Here is a 13,862-nt window from a genome sequence, read left to right as displayed (position 1 = left end):
TATATATGTTATCTAAGAAAAATACAAAATATTATTTAAATATCTCATGCCGTTTCTGAATTATGGCTATGTATAGTTTTCAAAAATCTGTCAAAAACACACAACCAGCATATATTCAAAAATCTTTAAGTTTAAGATTTAAAGTTATAATGCATTCCCGGGTCGACATTATGTTGTCGACGATTTGACTGTGAGCAGCATAAAGTGTCAACTATTTCTTATCAGCCGTGATAATGAGCTGGAGATAAGACGAGCAGAAACGACATAGAATTCTAGTCTCCAGTACTGCAGTGAGAACCTTCTGTTGCACCATGTGTATGAGGTGTATGATTATGGTTATCAGAGCATTGGAAAATATTTGGTGTCATTAATGGGGAACAGACATTTTGGGAAGCAAAGCCACACATCCAAGCTTCAATTCGGAAGTCCGATTGAATTATTTTAGATGGCATTAGCCGTAATTTGCTGTCTGTTTGAGCCTAAGAGCACCACCAAACCCAATTACCAAATTATTACCTGGTCCCGCAGACTGAGCGACATTTGGCTAATTCTGTTCAAATTGGTCACCGAAATGAGCAGCCTGAAGGGCATCAGTAAGAAGCCCCTGCTTTCTACGTATGAGATGATCTCCAAGATAGACAGTGTTATGTTGGGAATGGATGGCTAGAACAGGGCCACATTCTGTAGGTCACAAAGGTGAGGGCATTGCATAGTATATTTGAATGTTCTGCAATACATTCAGGATCAGGAAAGAGAACAAAATCTAACTGCATTATTGTAAGCGAGCACATCTTCTGACTTTGTTATGCTTACTATCCTGTAAGTTAGATTGTTACCGGAGTGTGTGTGCAGTACTGCTTGTAAATATACTGGCCTCCTGATAAAAATCACTCTTGCGCTGTTTCAAGGAGAAACCATTTGACTCCCTGCTTCCTTGCAGCCCAGCAAGCAGCGACGTGGGGTAGATATGCCAGGGTATAGCAGAAGATGGACCTGTTGGAGAGTCAGAAGGTGAAGAGACTGCGGCTGGACCAGATCTGTGAAGGTGAGCAGATCATACAGTGCTCAAGTATGACCTGTTGGGATCTGATTCTCTGACATCATCATGGAGAGTTTAGTAGTTTAGTGGGATTTTTTTCTTTAGTTTTAATACAAAGTAATCTCCTGTAATTAATATTACATTAATAAATGTTGTTATTTGCTCTGTTCTGCTGGTTGGGTGATCTGTGCACATGGTCACAGTGTTTGCACAAGTGTAGAAGTCAGGTCTCTCCTTTGTGATATCACTAATTCCATCTACTCATCTTGCCTTTTTCTGGCAACCTGTGCAAAACATGATCCTTCCTGCTAATTGGCTGCATTAGAGTCACGTCATGGGCAGTTTCTGGCGTTATTTTGCACCAGGAACATAAAGCTTCATTGAGACCTATTCCACCAGGGAAATAAGGCTTCATAGAAATCTGTTCCACCAGGAAAATACAGTGCATCCGGAAAGTATTCACAGCGCTTCAGTTTTGTTAGGTTATAGCCTTATTCTAAACTCGAATAAATTCATTTTTTTGCCTCAAAATTCTAAACACAATGCCCCATAATGACAACATGAAAAAAGTTTCTGGGAGATTTTTGCATATTTAAAAAGAAAAAAACCTAAGAAATCACATGTACATAAGTATTCACAGCTCTTGCTCAATACTTTGTTGATGCACCTTTAGCAGCAATTACAGACTCGTCTTTTTGAATATGATGCCACAAGCTTGGCACACCTATCTTTGGGCAGTTTCGCCCATTCCTCTTTGCAGCACCTCTCAAGCTCCATCAGGTTGGATGGGAAGCAGTGCACAGCCATTTTCAGATCTCTCCAGAGATATACAATCAGATTCAAGTCTGGGCTATGGCTGGGCCACTCAAGGACATTCACAGAGTTGTCCTGAAGCCACTCCTTTGATATCTTGGCTGTGTGCTTAAGGTCGTTGTCCTGCTGAAAAATGAACCGTCGCCCCAGTCTCAGGTCAAGAGCGCTCTGGATCAGGTTTTCATCCAGGATGTCTCTGTACGTTGCTGCATTCATCTTTCCCTCTATCCTACTAGTCTCCCAGTTCCTGCTGCTGGAAAACATCCCTACAGCATGATGCTGCCATCACCATGCTCCACTGTAGGGATGGTATTGGTCTGGTGAGCGGTGCCTGGTTTCCTCTAAACGTGACGCCTGGCATTCACGCCAAAGAGTTCAATCTTTGTCTCATCAGATCAGAGAATTTTGTTTCTCAGGAGCATTTTGGCATTCAGGCAGGCTGCCATGTGATTTTTACTAAGGAGTGGCTTCCGTCTGGCCAATCTACCATACATGCTTGATTGGTGGATTGCTACAGAGATGGTTGTCCTTCTGGAAGGGTCTCCTCTCTTCACAGAGGACTGCTGTAGCTCTGACAGAGTGACCATTGGTTTCTTGGTCACCTCCCTAACTAAGGCTCTTCTTCCCCGATCGCTCAGTTTAGACGGCCGGCAGCTCAAAGAAGAGTCCTGGTGGTTCCGAACTACTTCCATTTGCGGATGATGGAGGCCACTGTGCTCATTGGGACCTTCAAAGCAGCAGATAGTTTTCTGTACCCTTCCCCAGATTTGTGCCTCGAGACAATCCTGAGTCGGAGGTCTACAGACAATTACTTTGACTTCATGCTTGATTTGTGATCAGACATGCACTGGGACCTTATATAGACAGGTGTATGCCCTTCTAAATCATGTCCAATCAACTGAATTTACCACAGGTGGACTCCAATTAAGCTGTAGGAACATCTCAAGGATGATCAGTGGAAACAAGATGCACCTGAGCTTCATTTTGAGCTTCATGGCAAAGGCTGTGAATACTTATGTACATGTGATTTCTTAGTTTTGTATTTGTAATAAATTTGCAAAACCACAAAAAAACCTTTTTTTCACGTTGTCATTATGGGGTATTGTGTGTAGAATTTTGAGGGAAAAATTAATTTATTCCATTTTGGAATAAGGCTGTAACATAACAAAATGTGGAAAAAATGTGCTGTGAATACTTTCCGGATGCACTGTAAGGCTTCATAGAGATCTATTCCACCACAGAAATATGGATTCAGGGAGATTTATTCCACCAGGGAAATAAGGCTTCATTGAGATCTATTCCACCAGGGAAATATGGCTACAGAGAGCTCTATTCTACCAGGGAAATAAGGATTCATAAAGCTCTATTCCACCAGGGAAATAAGGCTTCATAGAGATCTATTCCACCAGGGAAATAATACCCCTTTTCCACTAGCTCAAAAAACACGGGTAAATGCACGGGGGCGCGCATTTACCCGTGTTTTTGGCAAGTGGAAAAGGGTCAACCCGGATCAAGTGACCCGTGAATCCTACCCGGCTATTTACCTGGGTAGGACACGGGAATGATCCGGGTAGGGTTCTAGTGTAAACGGGAGCCGTGTCGATGCGACACGGCTCCCGTTTACACTGTATGGAAGGGCGGCGCTGGGAGATCATGTGATCTCCCTGCGCCGCCCCTGCCGCGTCACTAGAAGCGTCACCAACCCGGCATATGCCGGGTTGTGACTGCTGATGGGAAAGGGGACGAGCACGGGTCGCAGCAGGGGGCAGCTCCCGTGTCAGGCTCCCGGCTGCGACCCGTGATCGTAAGTGGAAAAGGGGTATAAGGCTTCATAGAGATCTAATCCACCAGGGAAATAAGGCTTCATATATATCTGTTCCACCAGGGAAATGAAGCTTCATAGAGAAATCTTGTCCACTAGGGAAATTAGGCTTCAGAGAGATTTATTCCACCAGGGAAATATGGCTTCATAGAGATCTATTACATCAGGCATATAAGGCTTCATATAGATCTATTCCACCAGGGAAATAAAGCTTCAAGGAGAAATATTGTCCACCAGGGAAATAAGGCTTCATAGATCTATTTCACCAGGGAAATATGGCTACAGAGAGATCTATTCTACTAGGGAAATAAGGCTTCATAGAAATCTATTCCACCAGGGAAATAAGGCTTCATAGAGATCTATTCCACCAGGGAAATAAGGCTTCATAGAGATCTATTCCACCAGGGAAATAAGGCTTCATAGAGATCTATTCCACCAGGGAAATAAGGCTTCATAGAGATCTAATCCACCAGGGAAATAAGGCTTCATATATCTGTTCCACCAGGGAAATAAAGCTTCATAGAGAAATCTTGTCCCCCAGGGAAATAAGGCTTCATAGAGATCTATTCCACCAGGAAAATAAGGCTTCATAGAGGTCTATTCCACTAGAGAAATAAGGCTTCGTCGAGATCTATGCCACCAGGGAAATATGGCTTCATAGAGATCTATTCCACCTGAGAAATAAGGCATCATAGTGATCTATTCTACTCCGCAAATAAGGCTTCAGAGAGATCTAGTCCACTAGGGAAATAAGGCTTCCTAGAGATCTATTCCACCAGGGAAATAAGGCTTCATAAATCTATTCCACCAGGCAAATAAAGCTTCATATAGATCTATTCCACCAGGGAAATCAAGCTTCATAGAGAGATCTATTCCACTAGGGAAATAAGTTTTCATAGAGAGATCTGTTCCACCAGGAAAATAAGGCTTCATAGAGATCTATTCCACCAGGGAATTAAGGCTTGATAGAGAGATCAGTTCCACCAAGGAAATAAGGTTTCAGAGAGATCTATTACACCAGGGAAATAATAATAATAATAATAATAATAATTTTATTTATATAGCGCTCTTTCTCCAATAGAACTCAAGGTTCAAAAAGATCTATTCCACCAGAGAAATAAAGTTTCATAGAAATCTATTTCATCAGGGAAATAAGGCTTCACAGAGATCTATTCCACCAGGGAAATAAGGCTTTACAGAGATCTGTTCCACCAGGAAAATAAGGCTTTACAGAGATCTATTCCACCAGGGAAATAAGGCATCATCAAAATTAAGTCACACAGCTATATATACAATATATGTATGTGTGTGTATGTGTATATATATATATATATATATATATATATATATATATATATATATATATACACACGCACAAACTCATTGCTGTATATACACACACACACACGAAGAAAGTAATGAGACTTGGCCAGCAAATGGACAGTTAGGAGCATATAACGAGCGCTAATATTTATAAGTTAAAATATATATATTGCCATGGGTAATATATGTGTAAAAAGTGGCACCTGTAAAAAAGACTTCTGTTAGTTTGGCAGTATGTTTACAACTCCTTTATGGAGTAAGTGGTTTGAGCTCAGTCCGTACCAGTTCACAGTTTGTATTGTGAAAATGCTAACTGTCCCTACCTCCTAGTCAGTCCCGTACACAAGAGGATGTTGTGGTCCTTCAATCTCGATCCGCTGCGTCCAGCGGTAAAGGATCGCGGCTTGTTGTCGGGTCGCGGCTCGATGACGTCACGCTGCGGCTAGGCGTCGGGAAGTTCAGGCCGGAAAGGTGATGGCCCGAACTTCCCGACGCCTAGCCGCAGCGTGACTTCATCGAGCCGCGATTCGACAACAAGCCGCGATCCTTTACCGCTGGATGCAGCGGATCGAGATTGAAGGACCACAACATCCTCTTGTGTACGGGACTGACTAGGAGGTAGGGACAGTTAGCATTTTCACAATACAAACTGTGAACTGGTACGGACTGAGCTCAAACCACTTACTCCATACAGGAGTTGTAAACATACTGCCAAACTAACAGAAGTCTTTTTTACAGGTGCCACTTTTTACACATATATTACCCATGGCAATATATATTTTAACTTATAAATATTAGCGCTCGTTATATGCTCCTAATTGTACCAATTTTAAACTGAGCAGCTTTTAGTCACATACAGCGCAGTTGTCACATATCTTCTACAGCAAATGGACAGCTCATTTTTCAAATTAGTGTGATATCGGAGGACCAGGCATGCCCCCTGTTGGTTATGTTGCCTTTAATCTACTGTCCTGATTGCCAACCTGTTCATCACTGGTAACCTCTCTCTGCCCATAATGCCTTTCAGTGTGTCTCCATCTGTTCGTATGCCAGATTCGTGGCTACTAAACACTGCTGCCCTCTTTCCTCCGCCCTAATTTGTCCTGGTTCTCTCTGCATACCTCCCTATAGTAATGTGTCTTTGCTGGGTCTGTATTACACAGTTGTGAAATCTTGGGATTTTCCTATATAGATGTGGTGGCATCTCCATTAAGGGCTTTTGAGGCTTATGGTCTGAGGACTTGTGATTTGTTTCACCCACAGTTTTATGCCCACAAATGTAATGGAGGAATTTCCCATTTCGCACCCCCTTAGCTGTTGTGGCCAGTGACACATAGGGGTATATGCAATTGCGGACGAATTCCGTCTGGAATTCGACCGTTTTTGGATTCGACACAATTCGACAGTCGAATCCCGGCCGTCGGGACCCGAATTCGACATATTCAATAAAAAACGGATTCGACAGTCCCGCTGTCGAAAAACGGACCAATTGACGAATAGTGTGCGTCCTGGATTCGAGTTCATGGACGGCACAAAAGTGTTAAAAAAACCCCTGAAAAAAATTGCGTGGGGTCCCCCCTCCTTTTATACCGGTCCCTGCGGCCGTGGCATTAAATCCCCAACTAGTCACCCCTGGCCGGGGTACCCTGGAGGAGTGGGGACCCCTTAAATCAAGGGGTCCCCCCCTCCAGCCACCCAAGGGCCAGGGGGTGAAGCCCGAGGCTGTCCCCCCCCATCCAAGGGCGGCGGATGGGAGGCTGATAGCCAAGTGTCAGAAAAAAGAATATTGTTTTTTGTAGCAGAACTACAAGTCCCAGCAAGCCTCCCCTGCAAGCTGGTACTTGGAGAACCACAAGTACCAGTATGCGGGGGGAAATGGGCCCGCTGGTACCTGTAGTTCTACTGCAAAAAAAATACCCAAATAAAAACAATACACACACCGTGACAGTATAACTTTATTACATACATGCACACTGACATACACACATACTTACCTTGTTGACACGAGGCTCGGTCCCCTTCTCCACGTAGAATCCACGGGGTACCTGCAAATAAAATTATACTCACAACAATCCAGTGTAGATCGGTCCTCTTCTGTTTGTAATCCACGTACTTGGCAAAATAAAAAAATGCAAAACACGGACCACGCACTGAAAGGGGTCCCATGTTTACACATAGGACCCCTTTCCCCGACTGCCAGGACCCCCCGTGACTGCTGTCAAAGAGGGTCCCTTGAGCCAATCAGGGAGCGCCACGTCGTGGCACTCTCCTGATTGGCTGTGCACGTCTGAGCTGTCAGACGGCGCTTAGCGCATAGGCACTCCATTATATTCAATGGTGGGAACTTTGCGGTCAGCGGTTGACCGCGAGTAACCTCAACCGCTGACGCAAAGTTCCCACCATTGGATACAATGGAGCGCCTATGTGCTACATTGTATCTCGAGTGCGTCGCCTGACAGCTAAATAGACAAACCAAGTAGATAATCCCTTCTAATATAAATTGATATGCTATTAGCAATAAAAAAACAACATGTTTTTAAAAATGTTTATTAGATCACGGCAGCAAAAAGAGGCGGACTGAAATTGACGAAATGACTGTCGAAAAGCACTGTTGTCGAATTGACATTCTTCAATTGAATATACTTTTGTCGAAAAGGCGCATTTTTACTATTGCACACATGTCGAATTTTGAAAATGTCGAATTGCAAAAAGTCGAATCTGAAACGGCAGGTTTTTTGACGAAAAGTACTGTACTGCATTGTCGAATCCAATTTGACAGTTTTTTTTTTGTCGAAAATGCCCCGTTTTTCTACATTTGCGGCAATTCGACCACAATTGCATATGGCCCATAGTCTTCTGGTTTGGCTACATGAGTTTACATCGCCCCTGTAACGGTTCATTTAGCATTATTCAAAATCCAATACAACCCCATTAGTGATGCACCACAAGGGGGCAGCACCTGTCTCTTTGAGAACCATAGGCTAAACGCTCAAATACCAAACTAGAGTTTACAGGTTACAGTGCTGTGAAGTGACAAATAAGTTAGCAACCAAACATTCCACCGCAATCAAACCGTCCCCAAATCAAATGTTTTTAGCGCCCATTGAAAACACACCAGAGCTTGCAGGAGGCACTCCCCCTGCCTCCCAGTCTTTGTCCCTTGTTCCCCACTATGGGCCTGATTCTCAATCAGATGCAAAAATGGTCACTTACAGCTTTTTAAGTTTTTTTTGCACTTTTTACACCTTTTTCAAACTTTAACGTCCACATGGACTATGATTGGGAATAGTAACATTCGCGAGTGAAGCGAGCCATGCAAGGGGACACCGTACACTAACTGGGGTTCCCTGTGCTCTGACTGTGAAAATGACACACACATACACAAAAACAATTGTCAACATTTTTTGTGTCAACTATTTTCCAGGTCGACCTTTTCATGTGTCGACCGTTTGTACATATTGACCTTTTGTCAGTGTCGAGATAATGCATACCGACCTTTGGTCAGTGTCAACCTAATGCATGTCAACCATATGGGGTCGACCTAATGACTGGCGACCTAGACATTGTAGGTCTTTTCTACCATCCCCTCTGCATGCTTGCCATAGTGGGCTGCTCTGCATCACACCAGCATACATAGAAGAGAAAACACAATTTTCACATATTTAGTTTTAAAACTTTCATTAACACCAAGCAATAAACTGGTCACTTGTCCTACATTCACTTCTACTGTATTATCTACTCAGAACTCATAGTACAGAAGGATTCATCAATAATGTTACCTCAGCCATATCAATTGCAGAGTTGCCAAAATGTTAAAATCATTTCCATGGATGCTTTGAGCAGAGGTACCTCTGCATTGCATATACAGTATGGTCTAGGCGGGTGGTATTCAGTTTGCCGGCTGTTGGGATCCCGGCGCACAGTATTTCGGCGCCGGAATCCCGACACCCGGCATAATGACATCTTTTCTCTCTCTTGGGGCTCCAAGACCCCCCTGGAGGGAGAATAAATAGCGTGGCGCGCCACTGTACGCGCAGGTACCCGTACCCGCTCATTTGCGTTCGCCCAGCTGTCGGTATGCCGGCAGCCGGGATCCTGGCGTCGGTATGCTGGCCGCCGGGAGCCTGGCCGCCGGCATACCTTACTACACCCAGTCTAGGCCAGTGCTCTGAAAGGGGGGGGGGGGGATTTGGGTACTGATTACCAAGTGCAGGGTAGGCCTACTCACTACCTGGGCCTCATTCAGCTCTCGGTGGCCCTATGTTTACGTAGACATTCAAGTACTGCAAACCATTATGGTTTGCTCTTTTCATTATTTGGTTATAATACAATTTATTTGCAGTGATACTGTTCAATTAACATTAAAGCAGCAGTCCCATGAAATAATGAGATGTGTATTTTTTAGCATAAATCCCAGTGTGGAAGGCTATAAGAGGAACCTTGTTAATTACTTTATTTACTTGATTTGTTTCTTCAGTTCTGTACAGTTTGATTTCCATGGCAACCATGGTCACATGATGTAGTGAGCAGAGAGGCTTTGAAATCCTATTCTGAGCTCTGTATTCACTGTGAAAATGTTATGATACCAGTACGTCTGACCAGAGGTGATCTTATGACGGAGGTCAGAGTACTGGAATGGAATGCTGGTTACGGGAGCAGGAAAGCCTAGTAACCCCTGGCGCCCTAACTCCGTTGTCTCGCCCGTGTTATCAGAAATCCCCTGCGAGACTATGGTTGCTTGAGCCCATGGCAGCCGCGTTTGAAGGGCGGATTATGTCTGCCCAACTCCGATGCCCCCTCAGGTCTTAATGGGAGACAAAGGGAAATCCGAGACAGGGTGATAACAAGGGGCCCTCTGACTAAGCAACCAGGCCAGGGGCTACAAGCTAACTAACTTAAACCAGAAGTATGTGCGGACAAACCGCCAGGGAAAAGGACAACCAAAAATCCACGAATCCGTTACTCCTATCCAGCACCGCTGGATACCAGAGTGGATTTGTGGGAGCGGAATCCTCCGCAAAAGCTCCGAAACACAATGTAACCAAATAATAAATAGTAAGCGGTCAAGCCGCAACACACGGCTACGCCGCGACTCACGAACACCACAGGATGTTAAAGGTGCTCGGTCAGGACTCCAGGAAAAGATGACAACTTCCGAGTATTGGACCACTGAGGACAGGAACGACCGGATAGACAGGACTGGAAAACTCTCTGCAACAGACACAGCAAACAGGAAGCTATTACCGGCGTCTGTGAGAAGTCCAGAGAGTGCTTTTAACTGGGAGCTCTCCAATCAGGAGCCAGACAGGGTAATTAACAATCATGCCGTGCAGCTGCATGCTGCACGGCCAGGATACCAATGAGGTGATTAATCTAGACCCAGCAACGGGGAACGCGGTCCGACAGTGGCGTCCCCGTTGCTAGGGTCTGAGCGGCTCCGTGCGCCCGGCGTCTAGCGTTGCTAGGGAGCCGGCGGCTGTTCGCATGCGGCGTCCCTAGTTGCTAGGCGCCGGGCCGCACTGACGGGCGGACCCTCGGCGCCTAACAGAATGATGAAATCGTGTAAAAGGCAGCTACTGAGCTTGCTAGGTAAAAAAAAATAAATATGTGAGATTGCTGATTTAAATTCTAAAGCACAGAGAATAATATTGTATAGTCAGTATTACACCCAGTATACACAAAAACTATGCACGTGGTCAGTTTTGAAAACCAGGGACAAATCTGTAACACCTGGGACTATCCCTGGAAAGTAGTGACACGCCGCTTTCTAGGGTATAGATCGCAAAATGGCTGCCTCTATTGCTTTTAGGTGACAAATCCACCTTAAGCTGCCAAATTGTTCATTGCAGTATAACCTCTTAAAATATTTCTGGCTGACATTTGTTCTTGTGCTATGACAGAGGTGTCCTCAGCTCTGCTCTGTAATCGTACGTCTTTCCCTCCAGTGACTGCTCAGCAGGGGGCACACAAGGCTCGGCTTCTCAATCCTGCTCTCCCCCTCTCCCCGGTCTTTAGCCCAGGATAGGAATAATCTGCAGAAGTGTTTAGTGATCGCTGACATTATGTAAGATCTGTACCTGGATGTAGACTATGAATAGGAGCCGGCGCTTCTGACATCCTTATAGCAGGGTTATTTTAAAAATGGTGCTACAGTATTAATAGGTACAACTGAAATGTTCCATCAGCAAGGCTTTAATATTAATCTTAATAATTTTGAATCAACATATACTGTACATCCTGCTTGTGTAATGTAGTGCTCTGTACATTGCTGTGTGTGTGTATATATATATATATATATATATATATACAGACACACACACTTACACATACATATATATTGGTTGCACTACATTCTTTTTCCATAAATAAATAAATAAATTGCGTGTTCTGCTCCCATTCATCCGTGTGGGTGAAGACTGAGGATGCAGATAGGCTAATAAGGTAGGTACTGTCATAATATGGCAGTCTGCAGGAAGCAACGGGAACATGCTTAGTTTACACTCGGTGCTTGTTTGAAGGGTCAGAACCACCACCAGCTTCCTTGGTAACGCAACGGCTCCTGCCCCTAGCAACAGACGCGTTGCAGGATTTTATAGTAACACACTCCCAGCTATGTTGCTAATGGTTTTTTCCTTCTATCAGATGCTCAGTTTTGTGCGCACAATGGCGTATGAGACGAATCTGGAGCAGGACCAGGGTTCTGCAATGCGTCAGGTACGCTTGTATATTCGCTAGTGTCTCTGGCGTGTAAGCTGTAATGGTACAGGCTCCCAAATGTGTGAGCTCCTAGGGAGTATTATCTTGATCCGACTCTACATTATAATCTAGAAACAGCCGATACTGAATTATAAGGGATGTTCTGAGAACTGGCCTGCAACATGACACACACAACAAGCCCTGGACTGCTTGCTGGTAAGAGCTTATTAGCTGAATTGTGTTGTAAATTGCTGGTTTACTCTATAACACGTAAGGTTGTTTTTAACTCTGTGTCGGAATGGGATTAGCATCTTGTCGCTTAGGCTTTAGCACTGTTGCTGATTATCAAATCCATTAGCTGTTTATTGCCTGTAGTGATGTGTGTTGTGCTAGGGGATTATTTGATTTCTAGATAGAATAGAAGTCCCACGCTCTTTAAGAGAGGAGAGAGCTTGTATTGATAGTTTATCTGGACGCTGAAGAGGTTATGTTAATAAATAAGACTACTTCTGTGTGTACATTGAGGGCGAAGGCTGATCTGTGTGTGGGCATATAAGTAAAAGTCATATTTCATAACCACTCCTGTCCATCTATGGCATAGTAGTGCTAAGGTGGTCCCGGGCCCACAGACCGTAGGGGCACAGATGTCGTTTCTATATGTTGCATGGGCTATGGGGTCCTTTATTACTGTGAATGACACCAGTACCACCGGGTATGTACAGTGTATGCCAGCTGCATCAGTAATGCCCAATGATACACATCTCTCGACCATTCTTCACTTAGGGGCAGATTTACCAAAAAATAACATTCTTGTTATCACTCGTCATAAATGATAAATGGTGCTCAAACTAATCAGCTCCTAACTGTCATATGTTTTAAAAATGAGTTAGGAGCCGATTGGCTGGAGCACTATTCATAATTCGTAACGAGTTATACAAGAATGTCTGCCCCTTAGACATGATTGTCATGGAGACATGGAATTTGACCATCTGTACTGTGTTGGTTCCCTCCTCATCCTTATGCCAGGGCAAGGGCACAGGTCTCAATGCTCTGCTTACGGTTCTGGAGTCCCTTTATTCGGATCTTCTCCACTAGCGCATGAATGACCACCTTCCTGATCACCACACATTATTGATGCTGCTAGCTCAGTGGTTCCCAAACTTTCTTGAATCATGGAGCCATGGTTTATCAGCATTTTTTTCACAGCACCCCTAGACCAAAAGTTTCTTATTGAGATCTTCAGCAAAAAGTATTAAATTAAGTAAATTATCCTTAGATTCACTTATGTGGTGGAGTGGATGGGGTTCCTCTTCTGTTTGTCCACATTTTTTAACTGTCAGCCACCAGCATTGGTTTTGCCTATCACATACACCATAAATAATTTGATTTGGTCCTGGACCACCAACCCATGGCATGCAGGGTGCCGCAATACCCAGTTTGGGAAACACTGTGCTAGCTTATTCCTGGGCATACACAATATAGCAATGTCATATAAAGTTATAGCATAAAGAAGGTTGGGTAAGACTTAATCATAAGGAGTGGAATATGATACCTTATAAAAAAATAATAATCAAATACTGATCAGGCATAAAGCCAGGGTGTCCAGATCTGATGGAATATGACTTATGTGTCATGTGGATGGTGGGTTATCTTTCCTATGTGCACAATATACCATATAAAGGATTTTAAAGAAAAACAGTAAGATGGGCCACTCTGTTTCCAGGCTCTTTCCAGAATATGGGAGGCTTTTCAGAGTGGTGACAGCACCTGGGAGAAGTTAGCACAGTAGGATGGACCATGAGGCCGTCTGTGTAAGGCAAAAGAGGAGAGATAATTAAAGATCAGAAGACAGCAATTTTGGGGTACTCCAACAGATGGAGGGATACATTCTGGACAGTTTTTCTGGAGTGTGATCCCATCAATGATAAGCTTTGTATATATTTATTATTATTATGATAGATATTAAACAGAAGACCGCCTATTTTTTTATGATTTCTCATTAGTACTTCTCTGGATGGGGTCGCAAGTCTTTTACCCACTCTCTCATGTTTACCTCCAGGTCCAAGAGAATGTCAAGGAATATATTGTACAGTAAAGGGAGAAGAGAAACACAATTTTATGAAGGGGAACATGAGATGGGGGCGGGAAGACCGAAAACTCCCCAGGTAT

The 13,862-nt window shown here is 43.9% G+C and overlaps 1 protein-coding gene across 4 annotated transcripts in view; it reads left to right on the top strand.

Moving 5' to 3' along the window:
- CTBP2 (C-terminal binding protein 2) overlaps nt 1–13,862 on the top strand; it is a 222,945-nt gene that overhangs the window by 124,110 nt on the left and 84,973 nt on the right. For 2 of the 4 annotated variants that reach the window (XM_063962156.1, XM_063962157.1), the window contains exon 2: nt 941–1,045. The exons of the other annotated variants lie outside the window; for them this stretch is intronic. In XM_063962156.1, the coding sequence (XP_063818226.1) occupies nt 988–1,045 (58 nt within the window). In that variant the 5' untranslated portion in view covers nt 941–987. The remainder of the gene's footprint in view (nt 1–940; nt 1,046–13,862) is intronic. 4 annotated transcript variants of the gene reach the window in all.

This window comes from Pseudophryne corroboree, chromosome 3, assembly GCF_028390025.1.
Source record: "Pseudophryne corroboree isolate aPseCor3 chromosome 3, aPseCor3.hap2, whole genome shotgun sequence".
NCBI classification, from domain to species: Eukaryota; Metazoa; Chordata; class Amphibia; order Anura; family Myobatrachidae; genus Pseudophryne; species Pseudophryne corroboree.
Note: the sequence above shows the minus strand (reverse complement) of the source record. Positions and strands in the feature narration are given on the sequence as shown.